Source organism: Rhamphochromis longiceps, linkage group LG1 (genome assembly GCF_057381845.1).
Source record: "Rhamphochromis longiceps isolate RC_006_pf linkage group LG1, R_longiceps_female_GT1.1, whole genome shotgun sequence".
Taxonomy (NCBI): domain Eukaryota; kingdom Metazoa; phylum Chordata; class Actinopteri; order Cichliformes; family Cichlidae; genus Rhamphochromis; species Rhamphochromis longiceps.
Genome location: NC_140557.1, coordinates 8,193,878 through 8,221,581, shown reverse-complemented (window position 1 = coordinate 8,221,581; position 27,704 = coordinate 8,193,878). Strand labels below are relative to the sequence as shown.

Below are 27,704 nucleotides of genomic sequence, written 5' to 3'. Positions count from 1 at the left end.
GGGGGAGAGATCTCTGCCGAGTGCTGTTTAAGCCTACGCAGAACAGAGCACAAACAGACCACGGAGTGGAAAGAACGAACAAGAGGTGAAAGCTATCATCTCATCTGTGCCTTTTCCAGTGGATTTTTCATCTGCTAAATCTTGTCCATATTCAGTTTGTGGGTAATCTATTATTTTCTTTCTCAGCTTCTAAAAGTTTGATTTAAGGGGCGTTGCCCCCCTCTTGCCCCAGCGTAGGCCCCTGACTATTAACAAGAAGAAGAAAAAATAGGACTTTTTGGGCAATCCGAACGTGTATTTTTGTGTGTTGTTGTTTTTCTTCACAAAATCGTATTCAAATCTTTAGACAACCGTGCTTGACGGTCCCAAAGATGAGCCTAGCGGCATATTTATTATTTTTACTCCTCTGTAGTCAGATTGAGGCAAACTTTGCGTCTTCACCAAGGATAATATTCACAGAAAAGGGTAGGTAATATTTGTTTTCTTCAGTTCTACATCAATACTTTAAATGTCAGGATAAAGTTATAAACCCAGAAACACAAAAGAAAGGGAAAATCTTAATTTTAAAGTATAGAAAGAATGTGTGCACTATAATTTTTGTTCATGGGAACAAATAAAAATATAAAACAATTTTGACTTTTTTTTAATCAAAATTCTGACTTTGATCTCAGGATTCTGACATTTTTGTCAGAATCCTGGAAAAGAAGAAAAAAAAAAAGACATGTCCACTTTTTTTTTTCCAGTGGCCCTAATCCTCTTCTGTAGGACATCGTTCAATAAGTGAATTCATCAGAAATTAAATTCAATTAAAAAATAAAAAAAATTTTTTTTTAATTTATTTCAGTGCCTAATGTTAAATAAAACTATTTATGTAGCATAATTTCAAAACTCTAGATTTGTGGCTTTTAAATGAAAAGTCAAGCCTTCTTCTAGAGACAATCGCCAACTGTGGCCACAAGATGTCAGTATTTGAAGGGATTGTGCAAGCAGCCAACTAAGATAAGATAAGATAAGATAAGATAAGATAAGATAAGATAAGATAAGATAAGATAAGATAAGATAAGATAGAACTTTATTAATCCCTCGGGTGGGTTCCTCTGGGAAATTCGATTTCCAAAAAAGCACAGCACCGACAGAAGTTACAGAGTTATACACACACACATATATATAAATACAGAGACAATATAAATAAAATATACGAAGGGGATAAATAGAATAAATAGGAATAAAAATAAAAATACAAGTGAATTGCACATTTCAAGTATTGAGTCTATTGCACCGTTGACTATTTACAAAAGTATTGCACAAGGTATTGTACAGTGAGGTGAAGAGGCACTACAGCTTAGTTGTTCCCCCCTCCTTTGTCCTCCTGTTTCCCCTCCCTCTCCCCTCCAGAGAGGAGTTAAACAGTCTGATGGCGTGTGGGACAAAGGAGTTTTTAAGTCTGTTAGTTCTTGTCTTTGGGAGAAGCAACCTGTCACTGAACAGACTCTTCTGGTTGTTAATGGCCGTGTGCAGAGGATGCCTGGCATTGTCCATAATGTCCATCAGTTTCTTTAATGTCCTTTTCTCTGCCACTGTCACCAGAGTGTCCAGCTTCATGCCGACCACAGAGCTAGCCCTCCTGATCAGTTTCTCCAGCCTGGATGAGTCCTTCTTTGCTGTGCTGCTCCCCCAGCACACCACAGCATAGAAAAGTACTCCAGCAACCACCGACTGGTAAAACATCCTCAGGAGCTTCCTGCAGATGTTAAAAGACCTCAGCCTCCTGAGGAAGTACAGTCGGCTTTGGGCTTTTTTATACAGGTGCTCTGTGTTGCATGACCAGTCCAGTTTATTGTCCACCCACAGCCCGAGGTACTTGTACTTGTTGACCACCTCCACCTCCTCCCCCTCTATCTGAACCGGCAGTGGACCTTCTCTGGACCTCCCGAAGTCCACAACCAGTTCCTTAGTCTTTGAGGTGTTGAGTTGCAGGTGGTTTGTGTGACTCCATGCGACAAAGTTCCTCACCAGACTTCTGTACTCCTCTTCCTGATCATCCCAGATACACCCCATGATGGCCGTGTCGTCTGCAAACTTCTGAATGTGGCATAATTCAGAGTTGTAGCAGAAGTCAGAGGTGTACAGGGTGAAGAGAAGAGGGGACAGCACAGTTCCCTGTGGTGCTCCTGTGCTGCTGACCACAGTGTCAGACGTGATGTCCTTCAGCCTGACGTACTGTGGTCTGTCGGTGAGGTAGTCGGAGATCCAAGCCACCAGGCAGGGGTCCACCTCCATCCTGTTCAGTTTTTCTTGAAGCATACAGGGCCGGATGGTATTAAAGGCACTGGAAAAGTCAAGAAACAGGATCCTGACCGTGCCTTTTCCCCCATCCAGGTGTGAGTGGGCTCTGTGTAGGAGGTACAGGATGGCATCCTCCACTCCGACACCCGCCTTGTATGCAAACTGTAGTGGGTCCTGGGCATGTTGTACCTGTGGTCGGAGGAGGTTGAGGAAGAGCCGCTCTAGAGTCTTCATAAGATGTGACGTCAGTGCCACCGGTCGGAAGTCATTCAGCTCATTGGGCCGGTTCTTTTTGGGGACCGGGACGATGCAGGATGTCTTCCATAGGGCGGGCACTCTCCCCAGTCGCAACTAGACAGAATGCCTATTGAGGTACAGAGAGACACGCTTTGACTTTGGTTTAATTGAAGTGTAGATTTCACTTTACAAGAACTACTTACTTTGATTTTCTAAGGAACGCCACTGCTTTAGATAAAGAAATACAGTGATATGTAAGTTGTTAGTTTGTGGCTGAATGGTCGACTCAGCGATGTTAGTTGTTAATAAGTTGCTGTGTTTAGTGTAAGCTAAAATATTATTAGAGCACCGTTGATTTTTAGTTGTGATGTAAGTGGTTTTTCAAAAGTGGTCAAAAAATGACCACTAATTTTCAAGATTGATTAAATGAAAGCTAATGAATCTAGATTTAGACTGCGATGTTGATTTAACATACTGGCTTCAACTTTTGTTTGTTGTGGTGGCAGTGATGTTGTGTTTCTTTAAATAGTTAAAAGACAGCTCTGCAGGAAAAAAGGTGTAAATGAAATGCAAACACATGAAGATAGAGTCGATATCATTTAATCCATTAAGTGTGAGTAATGTGATCGAAAGTGGTGACAATGGTAATGTTAATGTTATGAATTAAAATGAGATATTGTGCTACACAATGTTGCTTCATTTGTTCATCTGTCCAAAGTATTTGCTAAGAAAAAACCACTGTTAAAATGATATTTTATATCCCTCTACATGACCTCAGGAGGACTTTGTCTGAAGAGCATGTTTCTCATCAGAGGCGGAGCCAGACATTTGAAACACCCGGGGCTTAGCCCTAAAGGGTAGTATGCATGTGGTATTTTTTTTTTTTTTTTTTTTTTTTTGGGGGGGGGGGGGTTAGAAATGACTGAAAGATTAATAGGCTCTGTTTTGAGTTTTGTTCAAAAAAGAATGACTTCATATAGGGAAAAATATATATCACATGTGCAGGACATCTTAAACTAGTTTTTTAATTAAGCAGCAAGGCAGAACAAAGTCGGGGCTGCATCAAGGCACGTGGACTAAACCCCAATTCAACCAGGCAGAACTGATCCTGAATTAAAACAGGACTACAACAGTTCAAAATCAGGACTACTGAGGACTTAACCAAGACAGAACCAGAATCAGAACTAGATGATAGTAGCACTAAAAATCATCATAGACCTGCACTACACTTATTTTTTTAATTCTACCAAAGTACAATATTTAGATTGAGAAAAGTTTATATAATTATTTATCCTTGTTGTGCGAACAAGCCTGCATAACTTAATAAATATAGAATTTGAAAAATAGCAAACCTAAAAAGAAACACTAGGTAAGAGATACATGAGGACCTATGATACGGTGATACTTTTGGTAAACAACCATTTGACTAACATGTGTGTCTCACCTGCTCTTGTTCATCTCTGTTCTGTCCTCATTCTCCATCTCCCTCTCTGTTCCTCTCTCTCTCTCTTTGTGCTGACAATCATCAAATATACAGTTGAAACCACATATTTATGTACTGTTCAGATCAAAACACAAACACTTTTTAATTGTAACATCAAATCGGACTAAATGTTTATTTTTTTAGATTGATAAATATAAAAAACATATTTGTTAACTTTAAGAGTAAAGAGAGAAACTATCTGTATTTCTTAATTGCAAATGGCACCAAATTGTATTCAAACTGAGCCACACTTATGGAGCTCCACAGTTCTTTTCCTGGTGTTTTGGTTGACATCTCTTGATTTTCCCATTTCAAAAAAACAGGCTCTGTGTTTTGCCTTATATGCATCCACAGCTGTGCCACCAGTTTACTCACATGGACTCTACTAACCTATCAGAAGCTTCTTCAGCTCAGAATGGAATCGTCTGGAGTTTCTTACTAATTAACAATAAACTTAATGTATATGTACTCCTAAATTTGATCAAAGTGATAAAAAATAGACAGCTCTGTCTCTCTTTATTCTGACATTTAACTAATTCAAAAGATATTTCAATATTTATCTAAAACAAAAGTTTACTCTAAATTGATGTTGTACAGTAAAAATGTTTTATGTTTTCTCCCTAAAGTGTATGTAAATATCTGGTTACAAATGTGAATATCCTGCTGTGTACTGAAATCCCTCTTGTTTTGCATAGAAATATACTGAACAACATACAAAGCATAATATATAAAATAACATTTACCTGAGTTTTTTCTTTGAAAGAAGCCTCTAATGTCCATTCTTATATTTCAGTACATAACTGAAACCGATTTAGTCGGGGAGGGTAAGAACTGAAAATATGAAATAAACACACGTAAGCTAAGACTCTAAAAAAATAGCATTTGTTCGGCTTTTCATTTCGCCATTTGTTGATTCACTTGAAGAGCGAGTAACGTAATATTGGTCAAGTGATCAGTTTGATATCAATCTTTCGTGATGCACCGTCATATTTACATTATTTGTACGGTATGAATGATTTTCTTTGGTAACTGGTCAAACTTAAGCTCTCCTTAGTATGCCTGGCTCCGTTTCTCCAACAGCGCACACAGGCAGCAGCTGCCCCGCCCCCTCGCTCAGTCACTTAGTGCCTGAGCTCGGATCATACCAATATCAGGGGGGATTCACGCACAGTCGTAAATTCCCACAGTGTGCACTATGTGCTTCGAATATTGTGTGTACTTTTTGTTTTATACAGTTGTCAGCCAGGCATCTAACTATGAAAAAATTACACTCCAAAAGACCCCGGGCTTCTGACAAAACAACCCGGGCTTAAGCCCAGTAAGCCACCCCCACGCTCCGCCCCTGATTCAGATACTAGAGTTGGATGTCTCGAGACCGCTCTCGAGACCACTTTTACGTGGTCTTGGTCTTGACTGACTTTGGTCTTGGTCTCGCTGTCTCGGTCTTGCGTTCTCAAATCGACGTAGTGTTCGAGAGATTTGGAGTCAACCATCAGCGGAGGGGGGGTGGCTTACTGGGCTTAAGCCCCGGTCATTTTTTCAGAAGCATGGGGTCTTTTGGAGTGTAATTTGTTAGTTAGATGCCTGACTGACAACTGTATAAAACAAAAACAACTCACGAAACACATAGCACACCGTCGTAAATTCCCCCTAATTTTGGTATGATCCGAGCTCAGGCACTGGGCGACTGAGCACAGCAGCGAAGGAGAGAAGCTGCTGCCTGCGAGTTTGCTGCAGACAGAGGAGAGCTTAAGTTTGACCAGGTACCAAAGCAAATCATTCGTACTGTACAAATAATGTAAATATGACGGTGTAGGCCTATCACAAATGATTGATATCAAAGTGATCACTTGACCCATATAACGTTACTTGCTCTTCGAGTGAATCAACAAATGGCGAAATGAAAAGCCGAACAACAATGTTGTTGTTTTTTTAAAAGTCTTAGCTTACATGTGTGTTTATTTCATATTTTCAGTTGTTACTCTCCACGGCTAAACAAACTAAATCGGTTTCAGTTATGTACTGATGTACACAACAATGGACATAAGGAGCTTCTTTCAAAGAAAAAACTCAGGTAGATGTTATTTTATATATTATGCTTTGTATGTTGTTCAGTATATTTCTATGCAAAACAAGAGGAATTTCAATACACAGCAGTATATTCACAGTTGAAACCAGATATTTACATACACTTTAGGGAAAAAAACATAAAAACTTTCTTTTTTTTTTACTGTTAAACATCAATTTAGAGTAAACTTGTTTTGTTTTAGATAAATAAATGTTGAAATGTCTTTTGAATTAGTTAAATGTCAGAATCACTTTCATCAAATTTAGGAGTACATATACACTAAGTTTATTGGTAATTAATAAGAAAACTTCAGAAGATTCCATTCCGAGCTTAAGAAGCTTCTGATAGGTTAGTAGAGTCCATGTGAGTAAATTGGTGGCACACCTGTGGACGCACATAAGACACCCCCAAAACACAGAGCCTGTTTCTTTGACATGGAAAAAATCAAGAGATATCAACCAAAACACCAGGAAAAGAATTGTGGACCTCCATAAGTGTGGCTCAATTTTGAATACAATTTGGTGCCATTTACAATTAAGAAATACAGACAGATTCTCTCTTTACTCTTAAAGTTAACAAATATGTTTTTTTATATCTATCAATCTAAAAAAATAAACATTTAGTCTGATTTGATGTTACAATTAAAAAGTGTTTTTGTTTTTATCTGAAGAGTTTGTAAATATCTGGGCCCTGTTTCAGGAAGCCGGTTTGAGGTTTGAGGTTTACACAGCTACATTCTCGCCTGAAAATATGTTAAACGTTTATTTTGTGACCCAGAAAGAATAATAAGAGTAACATTAAAACTAACTAGCTGCCGCCATTGTTGACAACTGCGCTGGGCCGCGCTATGAATTCTGGGACACAGTTTCTTCTTCTTCGGGGTTTAACGGCAGCTGGCATCCTTGTACATGCAGTGCTGCCATCTTCTGTTTCAGTCCGTTATTACACTCTTAAATCCTGCTACTTATTCCTGCTTTTGGGATCTTACAAAGCTTCAAACGACGCGTCGACTATTAAATCAGTCGTCGACGATTTTGATAGTCGACGTAATCGTGACTAGTCGACTAATCGTGGCAGCCCTAGTTTACAGTAGAACAGCAATGTTGTTAACTTCTTTACTACAGGAAAATAATGAAGAAACATTGACAGCTGTTACAGAGGAGGAAGCAACAGAGACACTTTATGAGGTTTACATCTTTTAATACTTTGTGTACAGGAAACACAGGCGACCAATAAAGCCAGTTGAACAAAAAATCTGTTTATTCTTCTTTCAACATGTTGAGGTGATGGGTCAAAGGAAATGATTGTGACATATGGTGTCTCTGACTGCGCTTCCATCTTGTATGTCCGTGGGAGGGTCAGGATGTTCATGGTTTGGATCACTGCTGATGTTTGGTTCAGAAGGACAGTGTTCTCCTCTAATTGTGGCAATGTTGTGTCACATGCCCTTTCTGGGGTGACCCTGAGTCTTTGCAGGCACTGGAACCGGGCCTTAAGCATTCCGATAGTCATTTCAATTCTGGCTCTTGTCCTGCAATTAGCCAGATTATATCGCTGCTGTGGGCCCGGTTCAGGGTCAGGGTAAGGGGTAAGCAAATAGGGTAAACATGGATACCCCCTATCACCAAGCAAGTAGCCAGTGAACTCTCCTAAGACAGAAGGATACACTTCAGTTCAAATGTCCCTGAAGCAATTGGTCTTTATATATTTTAAAGTATTCTCAACTCACCATGTCCAAATTTTGTGCTCAGTGTACATTCACGGAATATTTGTGAGTCATGGACAGAGCCTGGCCACTTGGCTTCCACATTTGTGATAATGTTGGCAGCATCACATATGATCTTCACAGTGCAGAGAACACAAATTAGCATCCATTACTATAATGAAATAATTTGTTAGTTTGAAATGCTACAGGGAACTATGTACCTGCACATTAATGCTGTGGAAAGACTTCCTGTTCACATAGTCTCCTTCATTTACTGAAGGAGCAATGATTGGAATGTGAGTGCCATCTATACAGCCAATCACGCCTGGGAACCGTGAAAATAAATGTAAAATTTAAGTAGTAGTCCAAGTATCACCACATCATAAATTAAGTTTTGGTCATCCTGATACCTGCAATTTTGTGGCATCCCTCTTTGATAAATCTTGTGGGTCTATGACCGGGGAACACCACAGACGGGTACAGGAGACGTTTCAGTGCAACTGTAACATTCCTGACTGCCCAACAGACGGTAGCCTTGGAAACGTGCTCAGCGTCACCAATATTATACAGAAAGCTCCCGTTTGTAAAAAACCGAAGTGCAATACAAATAATATGTACAGAACTGAGAGCATGTCCGCGATGTGTCACATGCGTAATATATGGCCTGAGGATGTTATCCAAATAACTTATAGATTGTGCTGAGAAACGGTAACGTTCACACAGAAAATCATCAGGAAATGATAAAATGTCCAAACGCGCTCTGATCACTCTCTCCCGGCGGAGAGCTCTGCGGAGAATTTGGGCTTCACGATCTACTGGCTCTTCAAGGAAGGGGCACGCCATGTCCGACACTTCCTACTGTCAGGTTTCCGACAAAGGGGCGGAGACAGTCAGGGTTAGTTGTAGTAAACCTGCTAGGGGGCAGGTTAGCTTCACGGAGTGTGTCGTCATAGTGACTCACTGAGGCTTCATCTGAACTCGCTTTGTGAAACCGAAAACCCAGAGTTTTCGTTAACTCAGGGTATACTTACTCAGTTTTTCCACTAAACCGGCTTCCTGAAACAGGGCCCTGGTTTCAACTGTATATTTGATGATGTTGGTGTTTGGCTTGATTGTCAGCACAAAGAGGGAGAGAGAGAAACAAAGAGAGAGAGAGAGGAGCAGAGATGGAACAAGAGCAGGTGAGACACACATGTTAGTCAAATGGTTGTTTGCCAAAACTCATCAGAACATGTATCTCGTACCTAGTGTTTCTTTTTAGATTCCATTTGTTACTTTTCAAATTCTATATTTATTAAGTTGTGCAGGCTTGTTTGCACAACAAGGCTAAATAATTATATAAACTTTTCTGAATCTAAATAGTGGACTTTGGTAGAATTAAAAAATAAGGGTAGTGCAGGTCTATGATGATTTTTAGTGCTACTATGATCTAGTTTTGATTCTGGTTCTGGATCTTTGGTTAAGTTCTAAGTAGTCCTGATTTTGAACTGTTGTAGTCCTGTTTTAATTCCGAATCAGTTCTGGGTCTGGTTGAATTGGGGTTTAGTCCTCATGTTTTGATACAACCCTGACTTTGTTCTTCTGCCTTGCTGCTTAATTAAAAACCTAGTTTAAGGTGTCCTGCATATGTGATATATTTTTTTTTTCCTATATGAAGTCATTCTTTTTTGAACAAAAATCAAAACAGAGCTTATTAATTTTTCAGTCATTTCTACCCTCACTTAATCTCCTTTCGCTGCTCAGCTCTCACACAGTGGCTCAGCTATGCTCCAATCCCTCCATATTGTGTCCAATTACATGCGAGGATATAGGATAATATCATTATGTGAAAAACAGAGAGGGTGAGAGACGCGACAGTCAAGTGGAGTGTGCATCTGTCCTCTGAGTAAGTGAGTGAGACAGTAGACAGCGGTGAGGAGGGCTGTGCGAAAGCAAAAACACATAAATATGCCTGACACCCATAAACGAAGCAGCATCTGGCTGCAGTTTAAATACTTTTTTGTCTTGGTCTTGGTCTCGTCTCGACTTGGTCTTGGTCTTGTCTTTGTCTCGATACCCTCTGGTCTTGGTCTTGTCTTGGTCTCGGATTAGGCGGTCTTGACTACAAGTCTATCAGATACTGATGCTTCACGTTGACCCCTGCTGGATCTTCTCACCTCTAAGGGAACTTTGCCCTTCATCATCATCATAGTCATCATCAAATCATCTGTAACTCTCCTCACAGTGTTAATCAACTTCATTTACTGGAACGTGGATGGACAGTAGGTTTTTCCATGGGTCTTGGTAGGAACTTGACAGACCAAGTGAAACCGAACAGAGAAATGATTGATTCCACCTTCTGGTTTTGTATCGTGTTTTTATATTATCCATGAATTTTCTTCTCTCATTTGATTCATGGGTTGTCCTTTGCCTTAATGTTGAGTCTTTCCATGGCAGTTACAAAATCAAATGTGTAACTGCCACACTTTGGTAGAATTACTAGATGCTTCAAGTTGAGAGATAAGAAAACGTTCGGTAACTGCCCTCTCACCCCTAGAACAACATCTCGCTTCCTGACAGTTTGCCATGATTCAGTGTTTTTACTTCCTTTTTAAGCTAGGCCTTTGTGCCAATTTTACAAGCATTCGACTTCTGTTTTTCCTCTCTTTGACATGTTATTTTGCTATTTTGGCGAGTTGTTGAATCTACTTTTATTGCTGCATGCTATTTTAAGAATCCTTTAAGGCTTTTCACTGCTTTTATTTGTAGTTCTTGTCTTATTCTGACCACAGAATTGCCCACTAGATGCTTTGGAGTTGACTTTGATTATTTGACTCCCAAACACTTTGTCCCGCTGAAAATCAGGTCCCAAAAGCCAGTTTGAACAGAACAGCTGTGTAACAATGAGGCTTCTAGAGTTGTTTGATTAATATCGATCTAGTACCGCTGTGCTGCATCAGCTGATTCTCTGATTCTTTTGAGTCGATCGTTCTTTGATGACGTTTTCCAAAAACCTTACATAGTCCTTCTCGAATTTGAGATTTTCCTCTCATTTCCCTTTTAGTTGCTTGAGCTACACAGAACCACCTGCTTATTTTCTGGTAGCTGAGTGTGTTTCATGAAGGGGAAGCGATTTTGTAGGTTTCTATTTGGTCAGCACTTGTAAGCAGTGCATGTAATCCTGTCATATGTCTTTTGCCACAAGATATGTGTCACTGAAGTCTGACATCCAAAGTATTCTGACACAATAACACAATACATGTTAGAGCAACTGCAGGTGTTGATTCTGAAAACGAATTATGAGTTATGGCTGCAAACAAACAAAATAAAAAAAATAAAAAACATTTTAAACCCACAAAATATGCAAATTTACAAAAAAAAGGCTGAAGATAGAAACTGTTAATTAGCCATGCTGATAATGTACCACTAAATTTAACACACAGTAGCATTATTCACATATGAGTATTAAGCGAGAGCATCCGTTCTAAAAACTCGACCTGTTATTTAAAAATAAAATGGGGGGGGGCAGCTAAGTAGTAATTGTGATGCACAACAGGATATGATAAAAGAAAGCATTGTATCATGTCGAGAGCAGCTGATCTATAGCATGTGATCACGGGAGAATTTTGGAAGATGGCTCATGTTAACCATTTTTACTTATCTGTCCTTCGCTATGATGTTGGTATTATAATCTTGTTTAAGCTGTTTTACAGCATAAATAAAGGAGGGGGGGTGAGCTTTAGCTTAACTTCAATCATACAGGTAAAGGTAATTAAAAAGTGAAAATAGGATCAAACGTAATAGTGGATACACCTGTGCTTTCTCGCTTCTTCAATTTGTGCGTCTTTTTTTGTCTCGTTTCTCCTCCACCGTCCCCCATTTGACCTAGAAATCAGTGTCATCTGAAGGGTCTCTCAATTTCTGAAATTATTCTGGAGTAAAGAGGACAGCGGAGACATATCAGAGGATGTGTGTGTTATAGAGTCTAGAAAGTGTGGCACACAGCTGGAACATACAAGGAAGGAGAACTCCTCAAATAACTCCTCTGTACTCATATGTTGTTTTAGTTATTTGAAATGATCAAACTGTTTGCCCTCCATTGTTTACGTGTTCGAAAAAAAGGTAAGAAATCTCTTCATAATTAAAATTAACCCTAAATATCATGAGCACTGTTACACTGTACATCATAAAATGCAGCTGTGGGCAGGCTAAATGATTAATAAAGCAGCTGTGTCAACTATGATAACTTTATTATGCAACTGACAAAATGATTGCTCAGAGGGTTGGTTTGTCTACACCTCTCTTCCTCGTGCCCGTGGGCGGGCGAAGAGACTCTGACTGTAAACTACACCCCAGCTGTCATGCACTTCTCCAAAGTCCTGAGTGCATTTTTTCCAGAGAATGTGTTCCATCGAGGTGAAGGGCAAGTAATTAGGGACGGAAATACTGTTTTGGACAGTAACGACGAAGATGACGCTCTCATTAGCGACATATTTGTTATTTTTACATCTCTGTAATTTGGCTATGGGGAACGTTGATCCTTCTCCGAGGATGATCTTCACAGAAAAAGGTAAAAAAAGGAAATGATTTTTCTTCATTTATGAGATATCAAATGCTAAAAAGTTAAAAGGGACTGCGAAGGGATTTTTATCAGCGCTTTAAAGTATGCAGTGAGGTGAATGAATATGTATTAAATGACTTGGTCATTGTGATTCAGGAAAAAAACATCAAGTCTTTCTTTCAAACGTACAGTCCGTATTATGCAGTTCCATTATCGTCAGAGGAGGACAACATGCCCATGTTAACCACAAGGCGATGTGTTGGACAGAAGGCAGCTTTGTGCCTTACAATGTTTCTTTGTTTGTCTGTGGACAATTTTTTCAACAATGAGTAGTGGTTAGGACTCACTGGCAGGATGATGGTTTAGATTTAGATGTTGTTTTTTTATTTTCTATTTTTTCTATAGTTACAAAAGAAATTAGGAATGATACGTATAAAGGCAAAGAGAGCTTTTACACACCCTCTTCTGGACAGAAATGGCTGTGAAGACTATGTTCTACACATTGTCCCTGTATCATAGTTCTTTAAGTTTTGACAATATTAACAAAACTCTACTTCACCCTCCAGTGCACGTCACTGACTTCGTTTAGCTAAACGCATTAGCATATTGTTATTTACAAAGTGGATAAACTGCTTATCTATGTAATTTCTTATCGTGCACAGACAGCTGCTTATGGTGGGTGCCCTTCGTACGTCGTAACATTTACAAGACGCAGTCTCACTGGTTTTGTCTCCCTGATAGAGTTCAAAAGTTAAAGAGTTGAAGAATTCTGTGGAGTGCAATTTTTATTTCTAAAAAATGTTTTTGTTTGTTCTACTTTATTTTAGTCTATTTGCCGTTTATTATATTTCTGAAATCTTTTCATGACGTGCTTTCTTGGGCAGGTCTCCCACGATTTTAATGCTAAGGGACTCAATGATTAAATAAAGATTTCAAAAAAGTTTATCTGTATAACATTAACAGAACAACGTGATATTTTAGTAGAGTGTCAGACTTCATCTAACTGAAACTTTTTGCACTTGTTATTTTGTTTATGTAAGCAATGGTAAACTCTTCTGACAACTGCAGAGGGTAGGTTTCATTTTTTCCCTTCAGCTAAGTTTTCAAAACAGCACCAACAATGCTACCATAAACCTTTTTTTGAAGAAGTAACTGGACCTCTAAAGAGGTGTCACTTTCATATTGACAGTAGTGTGGGAAAAAACTTTGTTCAGCTTTTTTACATCTTACTTAATAAAACTAGATTACCACTGTCTACTTTAAGTAGACACAATACATCTTTGGACACCTGTTGCTTACAAATGCCATCTTTATGTGGGAAAGAGTTAAGAATGTGCCTTTAAAAATGCAAGAAAACCATAAGATTATCATTATTATTCTCACTGTAAGACAAGGCCAATGGTTTTTGGAGTTACAAAAAAGTGCAAGAGGGATGGCAGAAATAGGATCACCAAAGTGTTTGAGTTTCATTCTTAGGAGACCTGTACTAACATGCATCAAGCATTTCAAATATATGTATATACTGGGTACTAACAATGAAGTTCAAGGCTAAACACTTATTCAACCTCTATACTGTTGTGTATATTGTTGTGAAGTTTGGAGAGGATCCATAAAAACAATTGTGCGTAATATAAAGATTTTCACATTTGGTGTGATCTTGACCTGGTTTTCAACAAAATTTAATCAGCTCAAACTGTTATGGGTATGTGGATCTTGCACTACTAACAAACAGATAAATAAAATGAACTGATGACATACTCCTTGCCTTCCAGGGGCGAAAAATCATTCTTGTTGTTTATGATACTACATTATGGGTTTACCTGATGAATCTCATAATACATTCATACATTTTATCTTTCTTTTCTTGTTTTTGCTGGGTTTGTTTTTAGAAAAAGCAATGACACGGTTCAGTCTTCCCCATGACCCACCTGTACAGATTCTTTTAGAAGACCAATCAGACACTGTTTTAGCTGCTGGACAATCATACCTGAATACCTACAACTTTCAAAACCATAAGACGGTAGTAGAAATCTGTACAACCACAGTAAATGATTATACTGAGATCATTGAAATAATATTCATAATAATATCATGGGAAAGTAATAGTCCTGCATCATATATCTACATAGAGCCACAAGTTTATGCAGTGGGAGAAATGCAACAGCATAAGCAGTGAACATGTAAGTAAAACAAACAAATTTAGTTGGTTAGATTTGATTGTTTGACCACTGAAGAAATATAACAAACAATATTTGTCTTGTCTTTAAGGATTGCAGCTATAACATCACTTTGGTCCACCGGAAGAAAGATGCTAACCAGTTGTTTGTGTGTGGAACAGATGGCAATGAAAGGGTTTGCTGTAACACGGTAGGACACTGGCATCATTGTCATTGAGAACTGTTAACATCACCACAAATACAGGGTGGGCCATTTATATGGATACACCGTAATGACATGGGAATGGTTGGTGATATTAAAGTCCTGTTTGTGGCACATTAGTATATGTGTGGGGGCAAACTCCTCAAGATGGGTGGTGAGTGACCATGGTGGCCATTTAGAAGTCGGCCATCTCGGATACAACTTTTGTTTTTTTCAATAGGAAGAGGGCCATGTGACACATCAAACTTATTGGTAATGTCACAAGAAAAACAATGGTGTGCTTGGGTTCAACGTAACTTTATTCTTTCATTAGTTATTTACAAGTTTCTGACCACTTATAAAATGTGTTCAATGTGTTCATTGTGTTGGATTGTCAATGCAACCCTCTTCTCCCACTCTTCACACACTGATAGTAACACCGCAGGAGAAATGCCAGCACAGGCATCCAGTATCTGTAGTTTCAGGTGCTGCACATCTCATATCTTCACACCATAGACAATTGCCTTCAGATGACCCTTCAACTGGCCCACGATGACCAATCCACTTTCCAGGAAACTGTTCATCTAGGAATGCTCGGACCTGGCACCCATAATGTGGTGGTGCACAATCTTGCTGGAAAAACTCAGGGAACGTGCCAGCTTCAGTGCATAAAGAGGGAAACACATCATCATGTAGCAATTTCAAATATCCAGTGGCCTTGAGGTTTCCATTGATGAAGAATGGACCCACTATCGTTGTCCCCATATACCACACCAAACCATCTCTTTTGTTGTTCCAACAGCCTTGGAAGGATCCATCCAATGTGGGTTAGTGTCAGACCAATAGCGGTGGTTTTGTTTGTTAACATCACCATTCACATAAAAGTTTGCCTCATCATTGAACAAAATCTTCTGTGTGAACTGAGGGTCCTGTTGCAATTTTTGTTTTGCCCATTCTGCAAATTCTGTGCGCCGATCTGGGTCATCCTCGTTGAGATGCTGCAGTAGCTGGAGTTTGTAAGGGTGCCATTTGTGAGTAGCTAATCCGCCAAAGGGATGTTCGACTAATGCCACTCTCCAGTGACATGCAGTGAGTGCTACGCTGTGGGCTCTTGCTGAATGAAGCTAGGACATTAGTGACAGTTTTCTTGCGTCCACATTTTGGCAAATCCAACTCTGAACCAGTTTCACGAAACTTAGCAAGCAGTTTGCTGCCTGTAGCATGGGAGATGGGTGGTCTCGTAGGGTGTCTTGCATTGAAATCTGCTGCAATGGCCCGGTTACTGCGTTCACCAGATATCAACATGATTTTGATGCGCTCCTCACGTGTTAACCTCTTTGACATGTCAATGGCTGTGAACAAAGAGAAACTTGTAAATAACTCATGAAAGAATAAAGTTACGTTGAAACCAAGCACACCATTGTTTTTCTTGAGACATTACCAATAAGTTTGATGTGTCACATGGCCCTCTTCCCATTGAAAAAACAAAAGTTGTATCCAAGATGTCCGACTTCTAAATGGCCACCATGGTCACCACCGATCTTGAGGGGACCATACATTAAGATGTGCTGTGCTTTCTTTTATAGGATTTAACAGTGGAGGCCCCCATGTGCCTTTCCTCTGAAAATATCGCAAACTTAATAGAAGGTATAGAAAGATTTAACATAAAGGAGGGTGAACCATCAGTTTTTATAGGTGAGTTTTTCTACATGAGGATGCTCTATAATAAATCTCCTGATGAATCCCTGCTATTTCATTCATTTGTTTTCAATGATTGTGTAATTTGCAGAAAGTCTGTACTCTTGTCAAAACTACTAACATCCTTTAATCAACTCAATCCATTCTAAAGGTTGTTTCTTTTTCTTATTGCTATTATATTCAACCCTATAAAACCTTCATTTGCAACTGTTTTTTCCAGATTCTGAACAGAGTGCAGCTCTCTACATAACACACTCTGGATCTGATGAATCTGTTGGTATTCAGAAATTTGGTAAAGCAATAGTGCGGCCAAAGAACCACGATAAAGGTATTTTCATAAAGTTAGAGCCAGAGACACCTTATTTAGTGAAATCACATCACTCTAAATGTTTGGATTCAAATAAATATTTTGTCTTTCAATGTTTAGAGCAGCATTATGTAGGATTGGTGCTCAGCAAACGTGAAGAGGATCCCTCCCAGAACAGACTTTATGGCTTCTATAGGGAGAAAAGCAAAGACAATGGACTGTTCCGTGAAATGTGGCTCCCCTTTGTGACCCGGGTTTGCATGGTAAGACCAAAATAGTTTGAAAATTTATATTAAGTGCCACCAACATTAAAAATTAAATAAACATAAATACATCATGACTGATTGACTGTCCATTGCTTCTAGGCAGATGTTGGTGGTCCCAAGAACAATTTGCAGTTTACCTGGACATCCCAAATGAATGCCAGGCTCTTCTGTGGAGATCGTAACAGAAAACAGCATTTCTCTGAACTGGTGGATGTTTCCACTGTGGATGCAGATCGATGGCAGGATACAAAGATTTATGCACTCTTTAGAAATGAATGGTAGGACTCTGATGATATTTATTTTGATGCTAATAATAATGATATAGTTATAATTTACTCTGTTTCTGTGACTAGCTATTTGTGTAATCGAATCATCTGCTTCCAAACTTCCAAACAATATCCTTTCATGATGATAAAAGGACACTTTGTTCTTTTTAAGCCGTTCCCTACCAGTTTCTTATTTTCTCATTCTGTGTGGTCAGCTGCTTTTTCAACTCTCTCTCTTTTTTTTTTTTTACCTTGGACCAGTCTACTCATTTTGCTGCAAATGTCTCAGACAAACCTACAATGTGTCTCCCTGCAGGGGGATGAGTGCTGTCTGCATCTACACAATAGGAGACATTGACAAAATCTTCACAAACTCCCCATTCAAAGGCTACACAAAAGCTGAGATGGACAGGCCAAGGACGGTATGGAATATTCAAATTGGTCTAAAGTGAAAAATTTAATAACGGCTACCATCACAAGAAGATCCCTGCCTTTTTGGGGGGGCGGAGTATATAGACAAGAATAGAATAGCCCTTTATTATAATTTAAACCAATGGTTAAGTGTAGTCACTGAGTGAAAAATAGCTTTTAAATATTTTCTTTCACCTTTACGATATTAAATTAATTAAAAAACTAAATTAAAAGGTTTTAGATTTGTTTTTAAAACAGTCATTTGGAAACTGAAAAAGTAAACCAGAGGTTTACAGGCTTATTGACCAGTCATCTGGTGTTCAGCCAGTCTAAGTTAAGCACCTTATTTCTTCAGTGCGTTGATGATAGCACCAAGCTTCCAGTGGAAACCCTGAAGAAGATTGAAAAGACTTCAGAGATGGAGCAGCTGGTTCATCCTGTGGGAAACTCTGGCCTTCTTCTCTTCAATCACCAGAGCTATACTCACATCCAAATTGATGGCTCACCAAACAGGAGAACCAGTCACCACACTGTTATCTTCTTATCTTTAAGTGAGTAAAAACAATAATCTGAAGTAGTAAAAATGCTAAGAAGAATATGCTATAATGTATGTTTGTGTATATCTGAGATCATACCTCAGGGCGAAAATAGTGCAGTAACCAAATCTCCTTGATTGATGCGGGAGGTGCTGTGATCACAGCCATGTAATTATGAATGTATTAAAAGAATATAATATTATTCAACGGGTTTACCTGAGTTTGAAGACCAAAAATTAACAGAACCTCAGAGAGAGAGAGTGGGGTGGCTGAGGTGCATTTGTGCATTTAGATTAGAGATGGACCGATCCGATATTACGTATCGGTATCGGTCCGATACTGACCTAAATTACTGGATCGGATATCGGAGAAAAATAAAAAATGTAATCCGATCCATTAAATATCACGAAAGCACCTCACAAAACTTGCAACACGCCGTAACTCACCTCAGAACGTTAGCACGTCGGAGCAGTATGCATCACGTGATAGAGCGGCTGTGGCATGCGGGACCTGTCGGTGGTCTGGATAGCATGTGGAGCTTCGCTAGCAACCCGGCATTTCATCTCCGACAAAGTTATCCCGAGAGAAGTAAAGCAAGTGTGTAAGTCCATCTCTGAATGTTTGTAAAGCATTCCTGCGTTTAGCTTAACAAGCGACTGCCTCTCGCTCTCCTGCTGCTACTTCAATCATGAAACTGCTTAACGATCAGCTGATCGGCTTTTCTGTCGCGAGTCCCTGTCTCTTGTTTGCTTTTGGCCCACTTTGCACCAGAAAGAGGAAACCAGCGGCTGAACAACAGCAGCACGTTTAAGCTTGATCAGCTATTGTTAGAATGTATTTAATATTACTTTCTACTCGAGGATCTTTTTCTATGTAGCTGACGCTGGTAACTGTGCAGGGGCGGATCTAGCAAAGTTTAGCCAGGGGGGCCGATAGGGCATTAACAGGGAAAAGGGGGCACAAAGACATACTTTTCTTTCTTATTCTCATTTAAAATGTCTAACTTTTAATAAATAATTATCTGACACCCAAAGTTTTAATTTGATGTAAAATGAATAGAAGTCAATTACTGTATATAGTAACTATTAAGTCTAATATATATACCCTAGTAAGCTATAGTACTTTTTCCTTTGGGAAGGTACCATCTGTGCAGTCTGCAATTTTGTTGAAGAAAGATGTTGAATCTATTTAATATTTCTTGAAAAATAATTGATTTCTGTGCATTTTTTTTCACACTGCATCAAATTAAGGTTGATTACGTCGATTAAGCATCATGAGGTGGAGCGTGAGGGGTGGTTCCCTATTTTTTATTTATTTATTTTTGTTGTTGCTGGGAGTTGGAACCCTATTAGTTAGGCTGCTTAATATTTATGCTAAGTACTCTTTAAAATACCAGAATAGGGAGGATGGTGTAGGTTTAAGTTTATTAGATTGATCAGTATTGCTGAACTATGAAATATTTTTTTTTGCATACAGGTATAACAGAATAGCTTTAGTGTACTTGTTGTTTTAAACTTGAGTATGAACTTATACAAAATGCAGCAAGATATTTAAAAAACAGTTTTGTTGATTAAAAAACACACTATATCGGATTCATATCGGTATCGGCAGATATCCAAATTTATGATATCGGTATCGGTATCGGACATAAAAAAGTGGTATCGTGCCATCTCTAATTTAGATGGGTTTTAATATTTAGTATCATCCCTGCTTCTTTTTGTGGTTTTCCGCAGACAATGGAGGAATTCATAAAGTATTGCACAATAAAAATGATACCTTTCTCATTGCTGAGTTTCGACCATTCAACTACACAGAACAGATCAGCTTCATCCTTCACCCATCTTCTGTGAGTACCAGTGTTCCCTACAGAACAATATATCCTCCACTAAACCATATAGGTGTGTGAGTATGGAAAACAACTTAGATGCTCCTGAAAAGGAACATCAAACTTAGATCTGTAAATTAACTCCAGTGGAGTTTTTTGTTTTTGTTTAGAAATGGCCGAGTACATTAAGAAAACTTGTCCATCGTTACAGAAAAAGCTGTATGTGAACAATGGAAGTCAACTGGTCCAACTTGATGTAGCAGACTGCTCCCAGTATGGAGATACCTGCCAGGACTGTATGTTATCCAGAGATCCTTACTGTGGCTGGGATGGCACCCAGTGCATACGTGACACAAAGTAAGACCTCAGAGCTTTATGGAACTCATATCTGGAGAATATGCAGAATAATTCTTCGCAACCAAAGATTGCATGAAGTAGCCTTACATTTTTCTAACAGCAAGCTGAAATAAAAATGTAATGTTTACTAATACAAACATTATTAAGAACCTACCAATGTTACCACCATAGGTTGCAAGATCATGTACATTGTAAAAGATGGTCATATTTATAAAAACAATGTTCCTTAGTATTCAAACACTCCTCTTGATTCATACACAGGTGTGATTCACATCCTATAACGTCATACTAGCACGCCCTGAAATGTGTACATAATATGCAACATTATTAGCTTACTTTTTGCCAGTGGTGTTGCACCACCTGACAAAGCTTGATGGATGAATCATTGCACACTTCATCAAGGATGAAGCAGCACTTAGGAAATACAATGTCCCGTAAATCATGTTATCACAATATTTCAACACTCACTGACACTCATTGGAGCTTTTGTTTATGAATTTGTCCTACTGTAGTACAGCTCTACTGCTTTATGAAAAGCTAGTGTACTGTGTAACAACCAGTTATCACCCAACGGGTGTTAGGCTTTTTTGTTCAACTAACTAAAGCTGATGCAAGTCAAGATACTTCAGCATAATTTCAATTAATTTAAAGGGATATACTTGGGAGGAGTAAGGTTCCTGTGGGTTCCTGTAAATGTTAGTTTTCTATCAACTGCCAGGATGTTGGTTACATACTGTCTAATGTAAACATACACTATGTTTTGCAGTGGGATATGGCATGATGCAGCCACTGGGAACCTAGCCATCTGTCAAGAACACGCTGAAAAAGGTATTTAAATTCATGCACCTGTAAAATTTGGACAGAGCCCCAAACTATCTGATAGATATATCAGAATCAGCATACTTTAAGATAAGATAAGATAAGATAAGATAAAACTTTATTAATCCCTCGGGTGGGTTCCTCTGGGAAATTCGGTTTCCAAAAGCACAGCACCGACAGAAGTTACACACACACACACACACACACACACACACACACACATATATAAATACAGATACATATATAAATAAAATATACGGAGGGGATAAATAGAATAAATAGGAATAAAAATGAAAATACAAGTGAATTGCACATTTCAAGTATGGAGTCTATTGCACCGTTGACTATTAACAAAAGTATTGCACAAAAGGTATTGCACAGTGAAGTGAAGAGGCACTACAGCTTAGTTGTTCCCCCTTCCTTTGTCCTCCTGTTTCCCCTCCCTCTCCCCTCCAGAGAGGAGTTAAACAGTTTGATGGCGTGTGGGACAAAGAAGTTTTTAAGTCTGTTAGTTCTTGTCTTGGGGAGAAGCAACCTGTCACTGAACAGACTCTTCTGGTTGTTAATGGCCGTGTGCAGAGGATGCCCAGCATTGTTCATAATGTCCAGCAGTTTTTTCAGTGTCCTTTTCTCTGCCACTGTTACCAGAGTGTCCAGCTTCATGCCGACCACAGAGCTAGCCTTCCTGATCAGTTTCTCCAGCCTGGATGAGTCCTTCTTTGCTGTGCTGCTCCCCCAGCACACCACAGCATAGACAAGTACTCCAGCAACCACTTTATTAATCCCTCGGGAAATTATGTGGGTTACAGCTGCTCCAGCACAGTAACATTAACAAAAATAGACTGAACTATTTAACAATACAATATGTTAACATACAAGGAATAGCACAATATATACAAATCACCAAATAATAAATATCCAGGGTTGACAGATGCAATTATAAATAACTATCAAGAATATTCACAGCAACATTATTGAGTAGAAAAGAGTGTGTGCAAAAAGGATGTAACTATTGCAGTGTTTACATTGTATTAGATAGAGGAGTTGTACAGGGAGATGGCCACAGGCAGGAATGATTTCCTGTGTCGTTCAGTGGTGCTTTTTGGTAATCTCAGTCTCTCACTGAACGTGCTCCTGTGACTAGCCAGCGTGTCATGGAGTGGGTGGGAGGTGTTATCCAACATTGTCTTTATCTTGGAAAAACTTTCGCCCCTCTGACACCACCTTAAGAGAGTCCAGCTCCATATCCACATTACTGGCCCTGCAGATAACTTTATTTAGTCTGTCGGCATCAGCAATCCTTAACCTGCTCCCCCAGCATGCAACAGCATAGAGGATAGCACTGGCCACAACAGACTTGTAGAAAATCCTGAGTATTGTCCGACAGATGTTGAAGGACCTCGGCCGCCTCAGAAAATAGAGACGACTCTCGCCCTTCCTATAAAGTGCAGTAGTGTTTTTAACCCAGTCCACTTTATTGTCTATGTGTACTCCAAGGTATTTATATGTCCACGTTGACCCCATGGATTGAAACAGGGGTCAAGGGTTTTCTGGTCTTCCTAAAATCAACAGTCAATTCCTTGGTCTTTCCCATGTTGAGCTGCAGATGTTTCTGCTCACACCACATGACAAAGGAGTCGACCACAGCGCAGTACTCTGACTCATCACCCCTGCTGATGCATCCAACCACCGCAGAGTCATCAGAAAACTTCTGGAGATAGCAGGTCTCTGTGCAGTGGCTGAAGTCTGTGGTGTAGAGGGTGAAGAGGAAGGGGGAGAGGACAGTCCCTTTTGTTTCCCCTGTGTTGCTGATTACCTTGTCAGACACAATGAGACCACACATATTGTGGTCTTCTTGTCAGGTAATCAAAAATCCAAGACACCAGAGAAGCATCCACTTGCATTGCTGTTAGTTTATCACCCAGGAAGGTCGGCCTGATGGTGTTGAATGCACTGGAAAAGTCAAAAAACATGACCTATGCAGCACTCGCTGGCTGGTCCAAATGGGTGTAGACACGATTGAGCAGGTAGAGATGATGGCGTCCTCATTTCCGAGTAAGGACTGGTAAGCAAATTGAAGGGGATTCTGATGTGGTCTGACTATGGGTCGGAGTAGGTCCAGGATGAGTCTTCCCAGGATTTTCTTGATGTGGTAGGTCAGTGCCCACAGGCCTGTAATCCTGGGGGTCAGCACTGGGACCCTCTGCACACTCAGACTCAACATGAACAGTTTATGAAAGACTCCACAAAGCTGGGGGGCACAGGCCTTGAGGACACGGGGACTCAGTCCATCTGGTCCAGCAACCTTGCCTCCTCATTTGCCTCTGAACCTGGTCTTGAGTGAAAGTGATGTGTGGCAGCCTCGCTTCTGTCAGTCTGCTCCAGGGCAGCTGTGGCTACAACTGTAGCTTGGCTACAACTGTAGCTTGCCTCCACCAGTGTGTGAATGTGAGAGTGAATGAATAGTGGTATTGTAAAGCGCTTTGAGGGTCTCAAAAAGCGCTATATAAATGCAATCCATTATTATTATTATTGTGAATGCATTCCAGCAACTGGAAGAAATCTTGGTTTGTCTTCTTTTTTTTGTCTTCTTTTTTTCACGATATGCTCTCTTTCATGTTGTTTTCCTATTGGTTGGAATGTAGATGTGGGTTTTAGCAGCAGTCACATGGTTATATTAAATTTCTGACACTATCAAAACTTTTAATGAGACATTTGAAAGGTTTTTACTGATACATTTTCAATCTGATGGCTTATCTATTGCTTCCTAAAAAAAGGTTTCAACCATTTTCCCAAAGAGCTTAGTGCACTGGATTTGTGAGAAGAAATCAGAAATTAAAAAAAAAAAAAGATGTAAAACAAAAACATGGCTAAGCTAAATGGGCGTTCTTGTGTTTTTTTCCGCAGAATTTCCAAATCCAGAAAAAGATGTTGTCAGATTTCACGCAAAGCATTTTCTGCAATGCCCAGTATCCTCCCGTCATGCTCAGTACAGTTGGCACCACCTTCAAAACTCTTCATCTTGCATCGGGAAGCCAGATCATTGCCTTTATTTGATCAACAGCATGGGACCTGAGCAGGAAGGAACTCATACCTGTGTATCAGAGGAAATGGGTTACAGGAAAATCCTGGCACAGTACCAACTACAGCTGGGGAACAAGGTGGTTGGTTTACAGTCAAAGCCAATGATCTGGGTTTGTCTCATGGTGGTTCTGATTCAGATGTTGTGATGTTAGTTCCTCAGAGTTGTGATACTATAAAAAAAAATTTTCATTATTCTTTAATTTATTTTTATTTTTTTAACTAAAATAAAACTCTATTACTTCTAATACTTTGAGCTGCAGCTCGGGATGTAGAGCAAGCCATTATTGTAGAGTTTTGATATCTGGTTTCGCAAATGTCCTTGGATGAGATCAATTGCCACCAATGCATTCATTAGCGTGTGTAAGAGAGATAGATTAAAAAACAAACTGCAGTTATACAGCCACGCTCCAAAGCTTTTCTTTTTTTGAGGGGCTAATTCATTCATTTTTTTCTTCTTATGGAAAAAATATATTGAATATCAGTTGGACTCAGGCTTGTTGACAGTATTAAAAGCTGAAGTTCAATGGTATAAAATGCTGTCTGTGGTAATTTTTAGAAATTAATTGCAGTGTTGCATGCAGTACATGCACGCATGTCAATCAATATTGATTGATTCCTTTTTTTTATTCTTTCCTGTAACTGTTGCATCTGTTTCCTGTAATTTGAAATTCTGCCAGAATGTACACAGTGCACGTTATAAATTTCCGGCCATGTGTCTTAGCTCATGTAGATTTCCAAACACTGACCCAGTTTCTGTTTGTTCAGAGTTCGGTTAATAAAGAGAAGAAACACTCAGACACTTTTCCCCTGTTTTTGAGTGAAACCTGATCATAAATTCCAAGTAGAAAGGTAAGACTTTTGACCTCACAGTGCTTTAGGATAGCAAGCAAGTTGCTGCTTTTCAAATCCTTAACCTGGCAGTACAAATGAAGCTACAAACAAAACAAAAAGAGATTTAATTTATCACATTTTTGCAGTTACGCGAGTCCAAAAAAATACCACATCTAAACATCTCAACCATCTTTTCAACATATAAACTAAAGGAAATAAACTGCAAATGTTTACAACATGCGTCTGTCTTTTTCAAAGTCTCTCATGTTAGTGTCTGATGATAAACAAGTCCAAACATGTTACCACAAAAAACGCGCTGATGGGTCTCATTCTCCATAAAGTGAATAAACACCTCTCACAATATAAACACAGACCATTACCATGTGAACCTCCTGGTTAACATCCATAAAGAAAAGGGTTATTTTGGCACCTCACATCTTTCATCTGCATTCATGCTAGTGCTGATCCACAATGATAGCAAACCCTTTTTTTTTTATATATATAGTGGTCTATTTTAGACAAACCTTTAGCATGGTGTTGTTATGGAGCACATGTGCCAGGCAGATTAGGAGTCATTCAGGAGAAACTAGGAACTAACTAGGCTTTATTGGAGAAGCACAGGACACACTGAGCACACAGCTAAACGGAGCTGGAAGACTGTTTACTTAGCCTGGCAGGGCGAAGGACACTGTCTCAGCTGAACTCTGGACATATATACACATGCAGATGTACACTCATCCCCCCTCCCCCTCCAAACGCCTTCGACGCTTATTCCCCTCCGATGCTGACGGTGGATCAAGGAGACCAGCGCTTATGCTGCAGGCCCGGATGCACTGTGTACATTGGCTGTGTTTCACCCTTTACCCACCCCTGTTGCTTGTCATGTGTTTCTTTGGTGTATTAAGAGGGGTTTTTTTTTTCATGTGCTATGTACAGAGGTGTTTTTTTCTGTTCTCAAACTGATCTCCCTGTTGGAGCTCAGTCTGGGGGGAGTTATTTTTTTCTCCTTATCGTTCCTCATGTTGTGCATTTTCCATTGTTATACCTCTGACCTGTCTTCCCCATGTGATGTTTGTGTCATGTATGTATGGTCAGAAGGGTAAGATGGCGCTGGCAAAGGTCGGCAGCCTTAACCCAATTTCCTTCGGGGTCAACCTTCAGGATCAATAAAGTTTTATTGAATTGAATTTAATTGAATTGAATTGAATAGAAGAAGTTCGATTACAGCAGAACTTTCCAAAAGAAAGTTTTAGCTGAAGCTACTTGGGGGGAAAAAAAATCAGAACACTTATAGGTTTACAATGTTTTTATTTCGTTTTTTAAAGTGTCAGCAAAAGCAGAAACCCACTTAAGTAAACTGCATATAGTGCTCATAGTATATACAGATAGAAACATTAAACTATTAATGAGGTTGTGCAGTAAGTGTGCGAACACTAACACTTCCTTTCACAAACCAGGCTGTGGATGGCACTGTTACATTAAGAAAGATAAAGATTTTTCTATGAGTCTGCTTTGAACAGTGCTATCCTCTATGCTGTTGCATGCTGGGGGAGTAGGTTGAAGGTTGCTGATGCCAACAGACTAAATAAACTGATCCGCAAGGCCAGTAATGTTGTGGGGATGCACGTTCAGCAAGAGACTGAGATGATCAAAAAGCACCACTGAACGACACAGGAAACCATTCCTGCCCGTGGCCATCTCCCTGTACAACTCCTCTATCTAATACAATGTAAACACTGCAATAGTTACACCCTTTTTGCACACACTCTTTTCTACTCAGTAATGTTGCTGTGAATATTCTTGATATTAATTCATAAATACCTCAGTAAATCATTGATATTTATTATTGAGTGATTTGTCTATATTGTGCAATTTCCTACATTTGTAAATCTGTAACATATTGTATTGTTAAATAGTCTCGTCTGTTTCTGTTACTGTATTGGAGCAACTGTAACCCACATAATTTCCCGAGGGATTAATAAAGTATGCTGATTCTGATAACAGAATATTACTTTAACACTAGTTAATGTAAAAATATGTTTCATGTAGTGAAGTTGGATTTGCTATACATATAATATTTGAGCATAGCCACCACGATAGCAAACTGATAGGTAACCTTTCCTATCAGTCACTCATCAGTTACTGAGGTCTGTAAGAAGTCCATCACCTTGTTGTTCTCAAGCAGAACATTGCAAAAGAGGGACAGATCAGACTGAAAAACCAAGGAGACCTGACCATCACAAGAAGGTCCCCGCGTCATCGTCTTTTTGGACTAACCGAGGCCATAAGCAAGCAATGCGAAAAAAACAGTTGTTTAAGGCATTTCCACTTTGCATTCAGTCTAATCAGACTGGCTTTCCAATATGGTAACGCATTCCTTACTTCACTACTTATTTACCCCTTCACTAAGAGGTGGCGGAGTCCACTACAAGTTTTCTACCTGCACCTGTGCTCATAAAAGGAAAAACCCAGCCCCGCCTACCAGGGGCGGTTCCCAGACCCAGGTCTCACCTGTCACATTCATGCATCCTTTTGTTAAGATTTCACTTTAATGTTTATCAGTCATCACATGTGCATTCTCAGACTTTAGTATTTTCACGTTTTGCAGCCTGACTATTTATTTTACG

At 39.4% G+C, this 27,704-nt stretch overlaps 1 protein-coding gene and 1 long non-coding RNA gene across 4 annotated transcripts; one reads left to right on the top strand and one right to left on the bottom strand.

The window, feature by feature from the left end:
• Positions 1-27,055, top strand: LOC146678227 (semaphorin-4D-like). 3 transcript variants are annotated; one of them, XM_085420860.1, is made up of 14 exons: positions 1-465; positions 14,209-14,339; positions 14,449-14,499; positions 14,588-14,686; positions 16,264-16,372; positions 16,596-16,703; positions 16,803-16,945; positions 17,048-17,226; positions 17,531-17,636; positions 17,981-18,176; positions 19,895-20,007; positions 20,198-20,343; positions 21,110-21,171; positions 24,070-27,055. In XM_085420860.1, exons 1-14 carry the CDS (start codon positions 372-374, stop codon positions 24,390-24,392), a joined length of 1,860 nt encoding a protein of 619 aa, XP_085276986.1. In that variant the 5' UTR covers positions 1-371; the 3' UTR covers positions 24,393-27,055. The 3 variants fall into 3 exon arrangements, with proteins under 3 accessions (XP_085276986.1, XP_085276901.1, XP_085277069.1); XM_085420775.1 differs by lacking the exon at positions 1-465 and adding an exon at positions 11,360-12,328; XM_085420943.1 differs by lacking the exons at positions 1-465; positions 24,070-27,055 and adding exons at positions 11,360-12,328; positions 22,763-24,058.
• Positions 2,537-5,340, bottom strand: LOC146678228 (uncharacterized). Its single transcript, XR_014913567.1, has 3 exons — positions 4,750-5,340; positions 3,968-4,038; positions 2,537-2,650 (listed from the first exon to the last, which is right to left on the bottom strand). It is a non-coding gene; the product is annotated as an uncharacterized LOC146678228 (long non-coding RNA).
• Positions 27,056-27,704: the final 649 nt, after the last annotated feature.